General features: G+C 44.6%; 1 protein-coding gene across 2 annotated transcripts in view; it reads left to right on the top strand.

Annotated features, from left to right (window-relative positions):
• The window catches only part of MBTPS2 (membrane bound transcription factor peptidase, site 2), a 471718-nt gene that overhangs the window by 210802 nt on the left and 243283 nt on the right, over nt 1-17633 (top strand). For both annotated transcript variants that reach the window (XM_069640675.1, XM_069640676.1), the window contains exon 6: nt 1782-1900. In XM_069640675.1, the coding sequence (XP_069496776.1) occupies nt 1782-1900 (119 nt within the window). The remainder of the gene's footprint in view (nt 1-1781; nt 1901-17633) is intronic.

Below are 17633 nucleotides of genomic sequence, written 5' to 3'. Positions count from 1 at the left end.
GCGAGACGTCGCTGCCGCCTTTTACTTAGGCAGTGACATTCTCAATCGCTTTGCCATTAGTTTGGACCTAATAAACTTCAAAGCTTGGTCCTGATTAGCGGATAATCCCAGGGGTGTTGATGACCCAGAGAAAGCATTTAGGTCAGCTCAATTGCTGCCTTATGCAGTTGAATTTCAGATTGGAGAGGAAGTCGCCATCCCAGAAAGGACCCGACAATTCTCCCTCGAAGTGAAAGTTAAAAGAGGACAGAAATTGAAAAACCCTGATGCCTATATTCATCTAAATGCTTCTCTTCAACAGCAAGGGTTGGGGCTAAACCCAACACCATTAGTCAACATAGAACATGACACCATTCCTATAGAGGTGGATAACAGCGACTTAAAGAGTATCACTGTAGCCGCAGGCACCATTATTGGAATGGCGGTTGATGACCGTCATTTTTCCATTGATTTAGGAAATGAACTGTTAGGACCAATCCGCAAGGACTGTTTTGACAGTGACAGTGATGACAACACAACACCAGACGGGACCTTTACCCGGCATGGGGGGGGGACTTCCTGGTCTACACTTCCTGCCCTTATGGTAAGAAAGATGTGGCTTGTGAGGAGGGATGAGGTGATTTTCCAGGTCCATGAGGGCTGCCTTCCCCACCTGAAGCCACCAGTCCAAATCAGTCTCTGACCAGGGACTTCTCCACCCAGCTGGAGGAGGCCGCTGAGATAGCGAAACGAGAAGTCTTTCCAGGCTTTAGGCAGATGGTTGAAGAGAAAGGCAACCTAGCTGATGCCTGTGAGACCGTGGAGCAGAAGCAAAAGTTGAAACAAGTTTTGTTGGATTTTCAAGATCTCTTTGCGGTGGACTCATATGACTGTGGTCGCACCGATATCCACACAACAACAATTCCCACAGACCCTGGCATGACTCCAGTGTTTGTGAAGCAATATCGCTTGCCTCTCGCATCAATGGAGTCCCTTACTGAAATAATTAAGAACCTTGAGTCCGGTTCAGCAATTAAAGGTTTGTTTGTATGTTCTGGGTTGGCTCCAGCCCCATAACAATTGGTGAGTTGACATCTTGGCCAAAGGCCGGCATACCAGTCTGGGGTCTACTGGCAATAGTGAAATTGTGACCAACCTCACCCATTCGCTCTCCATAGGGTGGGGTCAGCCCTTTGCTATTAGTATGGGCGGTTTCGGGAGATTGCCGATTTTGCAATTGTTGGGTCCAGCCCCATAACAATTGGTGGGCTGAAGTTTTGGCCCGAGTTCAGGATACTACTCTGGGGTGTACTGGCGATGGTGAAATTTGACCAACCTCACCCATGCGCCCTGCACAGCGGTGGAGTGGGGTTGGCCCCTGTGCGATCAGTATAGGCGATTTCAGGAGTTTGACGTTTTTGTAATTTTTCAAAAATGGGAAGTTAAGACACAATATAACATACACAAGGCTATAGCAGACCCCCACATGCATGTCAGCTACAGACCCGGGCAACGCCGGGTAGTTAATGCTAGTAAGAACATATTATTATGTATTGTAGGGACAATAATAACAAACTACCTTCTGTCAAAAGAATATTGCAAATCACCTCAAAGTTCAGTAACTTTGTAAAGGAATTCTGCATTTGCACCTGTAGCTTTATGTGATTGTGTAACTCCATGGCAGACTATAATATCTTTTTAATATTCAATAGCACTACGTCTTTTTTTATAGAGCACATCAACTTTTACAGCTGACGTTCATTGAATACTATCAAGTAATAAATGTTCCCTCTATTTCGCAGGAGTCTGGCACAATTTTGTTCTTGGACTGGCAGGTCTTCTGGTTCTGTTTCCACTTCCTGCCCTTCTTTTCCCGCTCTACTACACTGGAGTTGGTGCCCTTATCACTGAAGTTATAGAGGTAAAATTATACTATTGTTTTAAAGAACAAATTGTGATCTTATGTGAACCATTTTCTGCTGGCAGTACATTGCGTTCTTCATACAAACAGCAGAAATAATTATTAATATTCTAAAATGTTGAGCACTAATTTATTCTGGTCCAATGCAATATTCAAAGGTGTCTTCATCACCTCCCATCCACTCTACTCCATCTCCTTGCCCACCCCATGCAATGGTATGGCTCCGTCTGGCTGTTCTGACTTTCAAAGGCAGGATGCACTCTTCTTAAGAAATGCTGCTTAGCCTTCCATCTCCTCCTTCCCAGCTAAATGCAGTTCATAAGATCCCTCACCTCCTTCCTGAACAATGCAAGTTGACATAAGTCCACTTACTTACCTTCTCCTTCCACTCCCGCCAACATTTTTACAGACTTTAAACTCACTCGCTGGTAGAAAATCCTCAAACATTGTCTTCCTACGCCCATCAGAGAATTTCTTTGTCAGAAGAAGAAATAGTGTAAGGGAGATTAAATCTTCTTTCCTCCGTAGCACTCCATCCCAGTAATGCTTTTCTGAGTCATCTGTCCGAGGACGTTCAAAGGCCACCAAAAGCAGCTCTGAAGATTTCCTCAAGGAGGACTAACAGCCGCACTAATGGGGGCCTTTCAGGGCCTAGTACCAGACAGACACCTGCTGACTCGCTCTTATCCAAACATGCTACTACCGGGGCTGTTCCTCCTGAGGCTGATTCTTCTAAAAACAGGTTGTGGCATCAGGGGCCCACTCAGTGTCTACTGTGCAGTTCCTAATGGTTCTACTGAGCCTAAAAAGACATGTTTTTTTGCCACAACACATCTTCAAAGCCGCATTAAAGAAAGCTTGCAACTCTTGTCATCCATACACAAAATAGTGACTAATGCTGGGACAATGGTTCTGACATCATTTTGGATGCTCTTAGAGATGATACTGCAACACGTTATGCAGCTAAACGTAAAGCCCCATATGAGGCTGGGGGATTTGTCAATTGCACCGTCCCTACCTCAGGTTTTGGGAGGAACATTTTCTAATGGCCAGATTTAGGGTTTGTACAACTTCCTTTCATGGAGCGGGCTTGGAATCTTTTTTCCCTTAGGGTAGAAGGATCATCTTTGGCCACAACGAGGATTGTTGAGATCTTTATATTGTATCTCATGCCTTTACATAATCGGCCCCATAGCAGCAACCAGTCATTCTCGGCAGTCCCTTTTTCATGGCACTAAGTCAGGCTCCCTCCTTCGCAACCTGGGGTGGAGGATTATGTATTTGAAACACTTGCAAAGTTTATGAGCTCCCCGGCAATGAAAGTGCTACTTTCTGACCTGATCAACAAAGTAAATGCTGCTGCTGGGCTTCCAGATAAACCATCTGGAAAAGCCTCTTCTAACGGACAACTGCTACTGATTACCACAGAACCTTTGATCCCTTGCCAACCAAAGGTTGCTCCACAAATGATGGTGTCACAACTCCCTTCTCAAACACAGGGTACTCGGTACCTTACATTTCTGCCAGAGGGTCCTTTTAGAACTAGTGTTCAGGCAGTTCTTTGTAACACCCTTTTAGCAGGCACTACGACGGCTAACCATATTGGGAAGCTAACACACTTGGCAAAAAAGGGAAGCCAAGCGTCACTTAAGGTGGACAGGGCAGCAAGGCTTAACACTCAGGTAGAGGTAGCAGGCAGACCCAAAGGTACAATTCGTCCACACACATCTAGAAAATGCAGTGTAGTGATATACCAAAAACATACTTTATCAGGTCACACATAGAAATCTATCTGGTCAAAAGAAGTTAAGTGCCTAAACATGACTCTCTTGACCCCACTGTCTATATGTTGACACACTACCACAGGCTAGCAGCCAACATAAATTATTCACTCACTCCCCCTAAACCTATGACTATCAGGTCCACACTCTCAGCTAATGACTTAGCTGAATACTTTGCTGTAAACATTTACAAAATTAGAGACTCTCACCTGACCTTCCTCACACTCACAACTCCTACACTCTACACTCAGCCTACTCAACCATCATCCTCTGCCTCTTATCTCCCACTTATGTCACACTAATACTGAAGAAGTATTATCACTACTGATGAAGGCTAACCCCTCTTGTGCCCTATCAGACCCTCTTGCTCCACGGCTATTCAACCTGTCTTTGATCTTGCTTTCCCTCTTATTTTCAAAACGGTACCCAGTCAATGTATCTAAAACATTATAGAGTGGACCATAATACAGAGAAAAAACCCCACCCCAAACAATAATTAAATAAATAAAGGGTAGTAGGGTAAAGGGGTTAAAATAGGTCGGGTTGGGGTGGCATTATAAGGGTAACAAACCGGTGGGCTTGGGAAGGGGACCACCCCCATCAGTATTTTGTCCGCGATTACATTTACCACTCATTGTTTTCTGTAAAATCACATATAACCTTAAAAACGGCCACAGTCATCCCTCTCCTAAAAAAACAAGGGGCTGACCCAAATCTACTGATGAACCTTTGCCCTGTGTCTGACACCCACAACATCCTTGGGAAAGAGCTCGCCACCCGAGGTGAGGGCTCAAGACATTCTGCAGATGGTCACCAGATTTCCAAGTGCCCAGCATCTCCCGGCCTTCGATTATTCTTTTTTTGTTTTGTTTTATTTATTATTCTTTGTTTTTTTTGTTTTTTTTTTTAGGTTTCTTGGCTTAGTTTAGTTTATTATTATTTGTATAGCGCGCACTGCCCTCTGCCATCTTGACACTTGGCTTAAGAACATAGTTACAATAGGTGCAAACGAAAGGTTACATACAGTGGCATAGATGAGAAAAGAGGGTGTAGAAGAATACATACATGGGCAATACATACAAAGCAGGTACCAGAGAACTGGGACCTAGGTAAGGTACATCCAACACATGAGAATAAGTGCAAATTAAGTTGATATCAGGGTATTTGACGTATGCAATATGGAAACTTTACCTCTTGTAGGAAAGCTATAACAAATGCATATTAAGTCAAAATGGGTGGTTTACCAGCATGGCGCCTGCCCCATGTTGCAGGGAGGCGGCACAGACAAGTACAAGAGTCAAAATAGGTGGTTTACGAGCATGGCACCTGCCCCATGTTGCAGGGAGGTGGCACAGGCAAGTACAAGAATCAAGCTGTTTCGTCCATGGTCCGGTAGTGGACAGGGAGTAGACAGGGGCCTTAGGATCGGGCCTTTGGAGGAGGGCCGGCCAAGCCTGCCGGCTTGTGGATGGCTGATTGTGTGAGTGGTAGCAACCGATCACGGGCCACCAGCGCGGGCACTCCTCAAACAGTGGATGCAGGCCGCCATCTTAGAATGGCCGGCTCGCGTAGGTGAAGAAATTGAAGTTACATGTTGCTGCTATCGATCGGGAGATAAGCACGTACAAACAGCTGACCAGAAACCTCATTTTCAGTCAGGCGGCATGCGCAGCAATAACACAGGTAGTTTAAAGGAAAACCAGAGTAAAGGTGCACCAGCGAGCGCGGTGAGATTGCAGCCCAGAAGGGAGCTTACCTCCAGTCCAAGGTGGCATTGCACTGCATGGGGCACTCGGGAGCCTTGGGGGACTCTGCTACCCTCACGTTGCTGCAGTCATCTGAAAATGCCTCATGGCATCTGCATTTTTCTGGTGCCTGAGGCCCGCCTGACAATGAGGTCCCTTCAGTGGGCTCTCAGAACTCAATGGTCCCAGTTCTCAGGAAAAATGTCGGACCTACTTCCGATTCCAACCGGGTTCTCACAGAATCTGCTGTGGTGGGCCTGCAAGGACAGTATTCTGAAGGGAGAACCTTTTTGGCAACTATGGCCGGAGATAACAGTAGTGACGGACACCTCACTCACGGGGTGGGGAGCCCATGCCAACGATCTGACAGTCAGGGGTCGTTGGTCTCCATCGGAGTCCAAACTACATATCAACCTTTTGGAGCTGAGGGCAGTAAGACTAGCGCTGAAGGCCTTCCTGCACTCTGTGTGGGTTAATAATGTCCTGATAATGATGGACAACACAGTAGCCATGTACTACCTCAACAAGAGAGGAGGTGTAGGGTCACTACCACTGTGCAGAGAGGCAATGCAGCTCTGGTACTGGGCAATTCAAGAAGGAATCTCTCAATCGGCAGTTACCTAGCTGGAGAAGAGAACACGGCAGAAGACGCTCTGAGCAGGCAGAGAACAGTCTCACACGATTGGGAACTAGCTCAGGAAGTCCTTCCGTTTGGGGAACCCCTCAAGTCGATCTGTTCACGATTGAGGTCAACCAGAAGTGCGAACGGTATTGCTCCAGGGAATTTCCCCCAAGAGGAGCTCTAGGAGATGCTTTCGAAGTGAACTGGGAGTTTCCACTCCTGCACGCGTTTCCTCCCGTCCCCGTCATTTCTCATGTGATCAGGAGGTTGAGAAGGTTCGGGAAACACATGATCCTAATTGCCCCGGATTGTGCCAGGAGGGCATGGTACCCAGACCTTCTGGACATTTCCATCTGTCCTCCGATGCGTCTTCCACAAAGAGAGGACCTTCTCTCGCGAGAGGAGGGTCGGGTTCTCCATCCAGAGGTGAAGACACTCAGCCTTCACGCTTGGTTTCTGAAAGGCTGAGGTATAAGGATTGGGACTTCCCGTATAACGAAATGGAGGTTTTGCTTTTGGCCAGAAAGCCAGCAACAAAGTCTTTGTACCGTTGCCATTAGAATACATTCTGCAACTGGTGCAGGGAGAAAAATGTAGATCCTTTTCCTATGTAAAACACTGGATGTTTGATCCTTTCTTTGATCTTTAGCAAATCTGGGGCTCCAGATTGGTACCATTAAAGGCTACCTGTGGGCTAAGTACCTTGGAGAAGTACCGCTTGGCTGCTGTGGCGTGCTGACTCCTGGATTTGGATATTACGTTTTTCAAAGTGTTTTAGAAGTAGGTTTTCATGTAATTGAAGTCACGCCTATGCTTGTGCCGCCCATTGCACCGCCTACAAAATTAGAATGCTCGTGCACCTGCGGGCTAAGTACCTTGCAGAAGTACTGTTTAGCCGCAGAGACGCTGTACAGCGGGGTCTTACTTTCTCTACATTTTTCAATTGGAACTTATTACATAGTTAACTGAGGGCGTATCCATCGAGGGGGGTGGTGAGTTGTGTAGTTTACTTTCCAACGACTACTGCCTTTATTTTAAGTGAACAACTACATGTCTAACAGTTTTTACTCATTGAAATCGTGTATACCCTTTTATTCACGTAATCTTACGAAAATGGCCTCCAGTGGCGCCACAAGTGTTACTCGCATGTTGCATAAAACAATTACTTTGACACCAATTATCTCGCACAAGGGCACACGGCCTGTTGCCATACGACAAATAATGTCATACACTGCCTCAGGTATCACATATAGGTTGATTAATAGAGCGGGGAAAACATTGACATCCGATTTGTCATTGAGCAACTCCCACATACTATCAGACCACACCACTCCTCATTCATTAGGAGTTGGTATGTCAAAACAACCTCTGCAAACTGATATGTATACTTTTCCCCCTCTGTCACATTTGAATACTAGTAGAGACGGCTCTGACATATCGGTTTTCGCAAGTCAATGCTAATCGCCAATATCGATCTATAGTGAACAAACTAATTATCACGAAAGATGTTCTACGGACTCTTTTATACATTCAGTCTCCTTATCATATCCGCAACCAGTCCTGCACCAACGATCCAGGTCTGTAATTAGGGATAACCTTACATCTAACTCTTCAATGATTGAGCTCACGCTAACAGCGATCAACACCACCATTTTGAGCTTATATAAATTATTTGAATCTCTTGACGCAAAGGCGTCGCTACAATCCAAGCAAATTGAACACATTTCGCAATGGATAGCTACTGGACTTAAAAATGCACCCATGACCATAAACCCAACATTAAAATTAGATGTAACTGCAAATAATAACATCTTAACTATGGAATCGAGTGTTGTTGTTTTGGCTGATCCTCTGCCAGCATTGCCACATTCAATCAAATTATCCGGCCTGTAGGCACTCCTGTGGACGGTTTGATGAATGATGTTGCAAATTAGTCCTGGACTAGTATGGAACAGGCTGAGATCCGTACTCGGCGAGGAACCTCTAGAGATGAGATACCTCTTCGGGTTTCATCTACGTTACAGGACATTACTCACAAGAAGAATAGGCCAAAACACCAGGTTGCACGTACTAAGAAAACAAAAAATATCAAAGTTATCCCTAAAAATGCTAAGAACACCATGAGCACTTTTTTTCAGGCAATTACCTCTACTAAAACGACAAGTCGGTCAGATCCACTTGCCAAGCCCGTAACCAACAAATTAACTACGAATACCAACATGAAAGTTGTGACAGGCTTAGAAGATGCTTGCCCAACTAAAGCAACTTCACAAGTGTCAGTGAATCATATCTCTGTTATAAAGTATTCGCTTTCTTACTCACCATTGAATGATTTAGTGGAGGTGATTGAACAATTAGATGAAAGAGTCAGTCATGAAGCTTTAGCCATGCTTACTGAACCTAGTGTAATTTCCTAATACAAAGCCGATGACAACTATAGATGTTGCCACTGCATATTCATTTGAAAGCATAAAAAAAGCTGTGGATGTATATTTGGAAAGCCGTCTTTAGACTCTTATACCTAATACACTGTCTCAAGCTAGGAAACCCACATCTCAATCTGACATACCGACACAAACAAGTCTGATCTGGTGTCGGGAACAATGTCCATCCATGTTGCCAGTTTAACACACCAGTGGGTCATATACCTGTATGTACTCAAGCTATTGATTCCTCGAAACATCAAGTTCATTATGCTGACCAAGTTTCAACAAAACCAAAAGATCCTCGGAGCTCATTGCACCAAATTCTCGCCCGTCACACTTTGATCATGAAGTGCCGTCAAGGCCCTTTTAAGACCTATGACCTTAATAGAAGCGTGTTAAACAAATTTTCTGATGTGGCAGAGCTAGAGGATATTGCTTCTTGCGACATAAATCAGGTGGAATTCATTTCCGATTTTTATTGGTGAATAGTAAGACTATGGATTCCCTCTGGTGTGGTGCTAAATACAATCTGGAAAGCCAAAATGACTTTGTTTAATAGGGGGGTTTTTGATAGCACAAGATCCAGAACGAGTCTCGGGTAGAACTTGCCCGGTAAGTTTTACCTCTGTCAGCACCCCTTGGGTGCATCCTGATAACGAAGCTATATCTTCATCTACTATTCCTCATCCCATGAGAGCATAACCATCAAAAATAGATATTTTGACAACTCTCTCTTTAGGCAGTTGGAATGCACGAGGACACTCATCTTCAATCTTCTGTAGGTAATCCAATTAATGCATTTGATATCCTGCAATTACAGGAAATGTGGCTTACCACCACACCTATTTGGGATAATCATGAAATATGCATGTTGCGTGCACTGGCAACAGGCAGAGGAAGACCATCTTCTGGTCTGTTGGTGGCGGTAAAAATAAGTGCTGGTCTTTCAGTTAAATCGTGGGCCACATATAGCTCCTATATACAGCTAGTTAGAATTTCCTATCAGCAGCAAATTATTGCATTAGTAAACATCTATCGCAACCCATTTGGATTAGCAGATGATGCCTTCTATGAAGGGCTAACCAAACTTTTCGACATGATACTCATGACATCTGATATCGCGGTAAGTATTTTAGTGGGAGACCTACATTTAGATTGTATAAATAAGAAAACGAGATATAAACTACAGGAGATTCTGAGATGGTCCTCATTTATCTCTGAAAGGAATTTTTGGATGGTCAATGGTGCTGTAGCAGGAGACCTTCTTGCAAATGCTACATGGAAGAGAGATTCGTCCTCCAGTATCATTGACTACGTATATGTAGACCCAAAACTTTTCACGTGGCTGCAACGATTCGAGGTTATCAACCAACAATCTAGCGATCATAACTTGTTATCACTTACATGGGCCTGGCTATCTACTGTGTATAAGATTGAGAGGCAGTGGACCAAACAACATCTGGTAGCGAACAACGCCAATACTCGATTTTGATGGTCAAAACCGAAGTTAATTGCCTTAAGTCATTCAATTGATGTTAATTTGAAGCCGCCTTCGTTGGTGCAATACACACATGTATTGACACCATATAAAGACTTCATTACAGTGACAGGCCCGAGAGCCTTCAAACACAACCATCTTTATCATCATGAAGTCAGGAATAGACGAGCGAACTATCGAAGGGAGAGAAAATGTATTCGTATTCTTCCTAAATCTGCTCAACCTGAAGCACTGAGAACAGTGAAATGTAAATACTGTAATTGGATCCAGGGGAGGAAAGCACTTCTATTCCAGAATGATAATGAGGCCTTGCTAAAAGCCATGACTAATAAAAACTCCTGTGAAATTTGGGCTCTTATTAACAATCGTAGTCATGAAGCCCAAGCAGGGGCACAATCAAATGCGGTAAAAGAAAATCACTGGGTAAAGCATTAAGCTGAACTTTACACAGATGAGCATTTTGACAATTTCTTCTATGTCCAGCAAGCAAGCCCCTCTTGGTCAGTAGAATGCTCAGTAACCATCATTGAGGACCTGATCAAGAAATCTAGCTCATCTCGAGCGGTGGGCCCTGATGGGCTTCACAACGCCATGCTAAAAGCCTATTCTCGTCCATAGACAATAATTTTGTGCAAGATCTTTACACAAATATTGTCAACTCGGTGTCATCCCCACTCATGGCGAACATCATCATTGATTGTCCCCATATTTGGAAAGGGGGATCGGACACTGCCGCAAAATTATATCCGATTGTGTTGTTGGACGCGCCTGGCAAAATCTTTCCCCGGTTAATCTTGCGAGATTTTAATGCCTGGACGCTCTTGCATTATAGACGTGAGCCGAATAAGTCTGGCTTTGTTGCTGGTATGGCCACTACAGAAAATGTATTTTGTTTAAATGGATTAAAAGCACAACGCCAATCCAAGAAACAACCTATCTTCTTTGCATTCGTAGATTTGAACTCGGCTTTTGACTCAATTTCTAGAGTATTACTTTTGTCAAAGCTTAGCCGAGATAAGTGCCCGGAGTCACAGACGATCTGGTACTTAGTTCTAAAACCCCCATTGGCCTCCAAAAATTGCTATCGGCTTTCGACTTGTATATAAAACAAAATGAACTAAAGATCAACATCACTAAGACTCAAATTGTAGCTTAGTCACCAAAAAAATCATATAGAGGACACATGTTTTGGTCGATCAACAAGGTTAAGCTAGAAGTGGTCCCTAGCTACATGTATCTTGGTATGGTGTTTGAAGACTCAGTACAAGCGAAACGTCCGATGGAGAAAGTTGAACCGAAATTAGACACAGCTATCTCTCAAACAAAAATAATTTTACATAGAAATGGCAAATGAAAGCGACACCTTGTCTTTTATATGGAATGGAAACGCGAGCAATTCTGCCGGATCAGTTTTTTTGATAAATTGGAAGCTAAATATTGGTGAACCATTCTAAATCTTCCACAGTGCATCCCTGGATCTTGGTTGCGTTATGAGCTGGGTCTTGTTTTGCTGAACGCTCTTTATCACTGGCGAATCTGTGCGCTCTTTAGAAAGTGTCTGGTATCCACTGACTTGAATGTTATCTTAAAGGTCCTTGCGACCTATCTGTTTTCAACTCAGCAAATTTTCATTCAGAAATGAATTGCAGGTACCTATCGTATTCTTGCAGAAGCAGATGTGACTATCGAAATGTTGGTCTCGAATCCTGATAGAGCTAAGAGACATATTTATCAAACTGACTGGTTAGAGACCAGAAACAGATGTTTGAAATATAAAAATTTTCCAAGTCATGTATATTGAGACAAGAAAATACGAACATTGGAAAAATATCTTTGTAAGTCACCGTCTTCACTCTTCTGTATTACGTATGTGTCTTAATTTGTGGCCTACCAGAGATCTAGCAACTATACAAAAGTTAATTCCAGTGGAGCAGAACTTTTGTCAATTTTGTCAAGGTTCTACATGTAATGAAACGCTTGAACGTTTGATTTTGCTTTGCCCTGCTCTCATTGCGTTATGAGCCGTTCATTTCACAAGACATTGCTCATACCTTGGTTCTTTGAGTCCACAGAAGCGATGGTCAACCATATTAGGCGCATCATCTGTTTCTATTCAAATTGCTAATATCCATTTTTTAAATGCATTAAGATTATATTAATTTGATAAGTTTGTCATTTGAAAACTGTCAGCTAAAGAAGACTTTTGTATGTATGTATTAGATATATGTGATTCTTCTTCTGGGAATGCTATATGCTCTGTTTTCTATTCTTTCTTTTGTATGATGTCATTTTATTTAAAAAGTATTAAAAAGTTGATTCATTTCAGCTGAATCGATAACAAAATAAAAATAAAGGCTACTTGGCAGCGCTCTCCATCTTCAAGCGCTCGTCAGAGAAATGTTCCTATTTCAAAATTCCACTGGTGACAGGCTCACTAATGTGTTCCCTCCATCTCCTTTCCAGGTTCCAGTTTAGGACCTTAATCTGGTTCTAAAATTCCTGATGTGTGTGTCCTTTGAACCTCTACACTCATGTCCTTTTAAGGTTGTTAACCTTTAAAACCATTCTATTGGTTGCTCTAACTTGAGCGAGTTGCAGGCACTTTCGTCCAAGCCACCCTTTACTATCTGCCACAAGGATAGGGTTGTTTTAAGGTTCAAACCTTCATTTTTGCCCATAATCATTTTGCATTTTCATATAGGTCAGAAAATTGTTCTACCATTTTTCTATCCCCGCAGCTCATCCTGGCAAGGAGGAGGAAAGACTACATAGGTTATGTTTATGTTTATTGAATTTATGTAGCGCTTTAAGCCAAAGCGCTTTACAATATAACAGATACAAAGTGAGAGAGCATATTTACAAACATGAACAGGTCATAGAACAATAAGTAGAACTATTTACAAGGGGGGGATAGGGTAGAGGAGGGGGGTAGGTGAAGGGAGTGAACGGTGTAGGATTTGAGATAGAGTGGGGGGGAGTGAGGAGTGGAGGGGAAGGGAGGTGGGAGTGATCTGGTGTCCTTGTTGCCTTTAAGTAGTATTTGTTACTAATTTAAGGTTTGAGGGGAAGAGGGGGACAAGGGTAGGAGAGGAGGGGTAGGGAAGGGTAGTCGGGGGGGGGGTGTAGAAGATGAGCTTTCAGGGAGTGGCGGAAGGATGAGTAGGTAGGGGTGGAGCGGATGGAGAGCGGGAGGGAGTTCCAGTGTAGGGGGGGGCAAGAGTTGGAAGGAGCGGAAGCGTGAGGAGGCACATGGGACCTGGGGGTACAGTGAGGAGGTAGAGGTTTGCTGAGCGGAGAGAGCGGGAGGCGGAGTAAAATGGGAGGAGGGAGGAAAGGTAGGGGGGCGCCAGGTCATGGAGAGATTTAAAGACAAGACAGAGGAATTGAAATTTCAGTTGTGAGAGGAAGGGGGAAGCCAGCCAAGTTGAGAGAGAGAGGAGGAAATAGAGACTCGAGGGCCGAGGAGGCATAGAGTACGGATAGAGGAGTGGTAGATGGATTTTAGTGGAGTTGGGTGAGAGACGGGGAGTGCAAAGAGGAGAGCGGAGCAGTAGAAGATGCGGGAGAAAATGAGGGAGGAGATTAGGAGTTTGGAAGCATGGAATGTGAGAGAGGTACGGATCTTGCGGATGTTATACAGGTGGTACCGACAAGCTCGAGAGGTTAGGCCGAGATTGCAGGCATCGCAAGATATGAGGATGTTGGAAGGTGGAAAGTGGATGAAGGGAGGGGGAGAAGGGGAGAGAGTATTAGGAGGGAGGAAAAGCACCTCAGTCTTGTCAGTGTTGAGGGAAAGAAAGTGGGATGACATCCAATCTTTTATGGCCGTGAGGCAGGAAGAAAGAGTGAGGTGGAGGTCAGATGTGAAGGAAGAGAAGGAAAGAAAGAGTTGGGTATCGTCAGCTTAGAAGTGGGGGGAAATGCTGAAAGAAGAAATGACTGGAGAGAGAAGGGAGGTATAGAGAGAGAAAAGAAAGGGTCCCAACACGGAACCCTGAGGGATTCCATAGTTGAGGGGGAGGCTGGAGGAGGTGCGGCCACCCCAGGAGACAGTGAAGGATTGATTGGAGAGGTAAGAGGTGAGCTAGGAGAGAACAGAGTCTTTGAAGCCGAAGGAGGACAGAGTGCTAAGAAGTAAGGGGTGATCTACGGTATCAAAAGCTGCAGAAAGATCAAGGAGGATGAGAATTGAAGATTGCTTAGCGGTTAGACCCCTGGAGAGCGTTAAGCTTTTATATATCAAGAATGTGTAAGATACGTATTGCTGACCAACTTTTCATTGGATACACAGAGCATAAACTGTGTCAGGCTTTTGTTAACCAGACCTTATCCAGGTGGATAATTCTGGCAATCTCAGAATGTTACAGGCTGGCAGGAAAAGACTCTCCTGAAGGTTTAAGGGCCCATTCCACCAGGGGCATGGTTACTTCTGCAGCCCTGCAAAGGGGTGTTCCAATCAAAAACATTTGTGAAGCGGAAACGTGGTCTTCCATCCACACATTCACTAAGCATTATTGCCTAGAATCTTCCCTGGGTCAGGATGTTTCTTTTGGCAAGGCAGTCCTTCACTACGTCCATGAAAATATATGAATTCTAATTCTACTTCCTCCTCCAAACCAAATACTGCTGTGGGAGTCTGTCAAAGATGAGGAATACGTGGGAAGACAATTAATTCGAAGAACAAAGTTACTTACCCCAGGTAACGTTCTTCCGACTGGATGTTCCTCCCACGTATTCCTCATCACCCTCCCATCCTACCCGTCAGTAGAATTTCCTGTGCTATTACAGCTTCCGTTCCATCAAGGCTGAGTACGGTCTCTACCGTGTTTGCTGGTATCTCTGCTGTTAAAGTTAGAAAAACAGAACTGAGGCCTACGGGCGCTGCGTGTGATAAATATGCCTTTGATGACATCTTCCTCGACGTAGGCCTTTGAGGGACATCGACTTGACGCCATCGACACACAGCGCCCTCGGACCATTTTTTTTCCTGAAGCTGCCGTAGCTGGACAAGTGTCAAAGATGAGGAATACGTGGGAGGAACATCCAGTCAAAAGAAATTCTTCTTCTTGCGGTATGTGGATCCCGAGCTCAGGGATGCTTTTCTGTGGTTCTTGCAGTTGCCTTCTGCCGGCTCCTCTTGTCTGGCAGTTGACAATCCCTTGTGTTCTCCCAGGGATCTTCCTTCATTCCCCAGGATGTCCAGATGTTGCCCGGGTAGCGGGCAATGAAGGCCTCATATTCTGGACTCGCACCGGCTTGTCCCTGTGCTCTGTGTCCAATGTTTCTTTCGGCCCGCCTGTTGGCGTAACGTTCCTCACTGCCTTTAGTTTCTGGCCAACCTCCCATGATTTCTGCTCCTGTTTTCTCAGGACGCATTTCAGTCGTGTCCCCTTCGACCGTCCCAGCAGCCCGAAGCGACTCTCTCTCTTTCTCTGTCTTCACTTCTCTTTTGTAGTCCTTTCTCTCTTTTGGTTGTGGATGGCAAGCCGTGGCTAGCCGTTCACACTGAGTCCCTCTTCACTGTTCCTGACTCAGTGTGATCATCTCTTCCTCTGAAGAGCTTCCTTGTTCCAGTACCTGCAAGTCTGGTACTCTTGATGATCTTCTTGGTGCCAGTGGTCTCAACTTCATAATATTTCTTAAAGTTGGCAAGAGGAGAGAGGTAAACGGGAGGAGCAAACGTTGGTGCAATCTGTTAGGGGAGGTGGTGTATTGCGGTAATCCGGGCAGCCTTTGCTAATCTCAAAGTATATATTTTTTCTTCAACACAGGGGGTGGGGGATTCTCCTTTCTTGAACTGGGTGACGTTAGCTTGCACTTCGTCACATTACCCACCAGAAAAGTTGTAAAAAAAATCCTATGGCCTACAACAGTACTCCTCATTAAGTTGGTCCCCTTAGGAGTGAATACACATATACAATACACAGATGCACACATGATAATACATCAAAGACAAAGGGCCTGATTCATGGAAGTGTTTTTTTATGGCTCAATCCCATAGAAAAATGTTCTGTGAATCAGGCTGATAAAGTGTAGGAAACCATTTCAAACCAAAGAATTACACAAATGGGCATAACGTTTTTGAAACATTTGCTTTAGTCATGCATTTCAGTGCAAAAATATTTACAGTGTCACCTACATTCACTATAATGTAAAAAAAAGAAATTCCCACTGGAGAAATGCAGAGCATGATTTTAAAAATGAATTTCCAGTCAAAGGTGAGCAACAAAATCATACTGCTTGGTCCAGAGCACACTGAACTCCATGTGGATCCAGGAATCATGTCATGGTGTAGGTAACTACCCCAGAGTCACTTTTAAAAATTTCCAGAGCAGGTACAAAGTGCCTTAGGAGATAATGGGAAGAGAGTCAGTAGGCTATCCGCTTTAGTGGAGGTAATTCAGTTAATGAATAATCTCCCACCCCACGCCCCAACGGAATGTGCTCAAGTCGGCAGTCTCAGTGAAAACCGCTCCAGCAACACAAAACTAGTATAGGGTTTAATTCCCTGGGTGCAGTTTCCAGGATTTGGTTCCCTGGCCCTTGCACCTTGAGCCAGTGATGATTCAGATGACCAAGGAAAGAAGCAAAGGGTCTTCTGTCTTCAAGCCTGAAGTGTTAAACTCTGCCAAGAAGAATGGAAACCAGCTCCCAGCAGCTCGGTGGACAAATGAAGAAGCAGCACAGCAGCAAATGTTCTCAGGATGGGGTCAACAAATGGAGGCACCCTGAGAATGTGCAAGCTAAAGAATTGGTGGGGTAGTGAAGTCTCATGGCCCTTTTGGATATCTGCAGTGATCCACAGTCAAGTGGTAGGTCCTGGTGGGAAATGGCAGGATGCAGCTGTAAATTGCCCAGAAAAGTGTTCAGGCAAGGAGGGATAGATCCAGTACATGTTGGGAGCCAGACAGAGCCTTCAGGAAGCCCGGGCTGGACTTCGATGGGTGAAAAACCCAAACCGCGATATGCTCAAGCCACGGCACTCCACAGGTTTTGCTAAATGACGGTTTTAAAAATGGCAAAAAGCAGAGGAAACCGTCTTCAAGCAGGTTGGCAGGCTTCGCACCTCACAAATTCCAGAAGAAGCAGGGCCACTGCAGAAATTAGGCTTGCCAAAGAGCAGCCAGCCACTCATTAAAGGGAGCTGGGGCAAAGGGTCAGATGGCCAACCATTATTTTTCTATAGCCTTAGATAAGGGTCAGCCCTCCTAGGCTTGAGGAACAGTGACCCACACTAGGCACCACAACTGCTTATGCCTCGGGCTCATCCATAGGTTAGTTAGATGGTCAGGTTGCAATAATTCCTAGGCTTGAAGAACAGTGACCCACACTCGACACCACAACTGCTTATGCCTCGGGCTCATCCATAGGTTAGTTAGATGGTCAGGTTGCAATAATGGTGGCCAAGCCCCCAAGCAAGGGTCCTATGCCCTCTACAGGCTCTGGTTCATCAAGAAAGGTATGGGACAGACCTTTGACTGTCTCAGTAATTTCACCTTCGTTCAGCAGACTCCTTTTACGATCACCTTCCCATAGAAAAAATGACCACACACTCCTTTGTTTGACTGACTGTACTGTGGATTCACCTATGATTGTTCGGCAATGGGAGGTTTTGCTGCAATACATTTTGTCAAAGGAGAATTTGTTGCATTTTTTACAAC

The sequence above is a fragment of the Ambystoma mexicanum genome, chromosome 7q (assembly GCF_040938575.1).
Source record: "Ambystoma mexicanum isolate Mex_15411 chromosome 7q, UKY_AmexF1_1, whole genome shotgun sequence".
Lineage (NCBI taxonomy): Eukaryota > Metazoa > Chordata > Amphibia > Caudata > Ambystomatidae > Ambystoma > Ambystoma mexicanum.
This window is presented reverse-complemented; position numbering and strand designations above follow the sequence as displayed.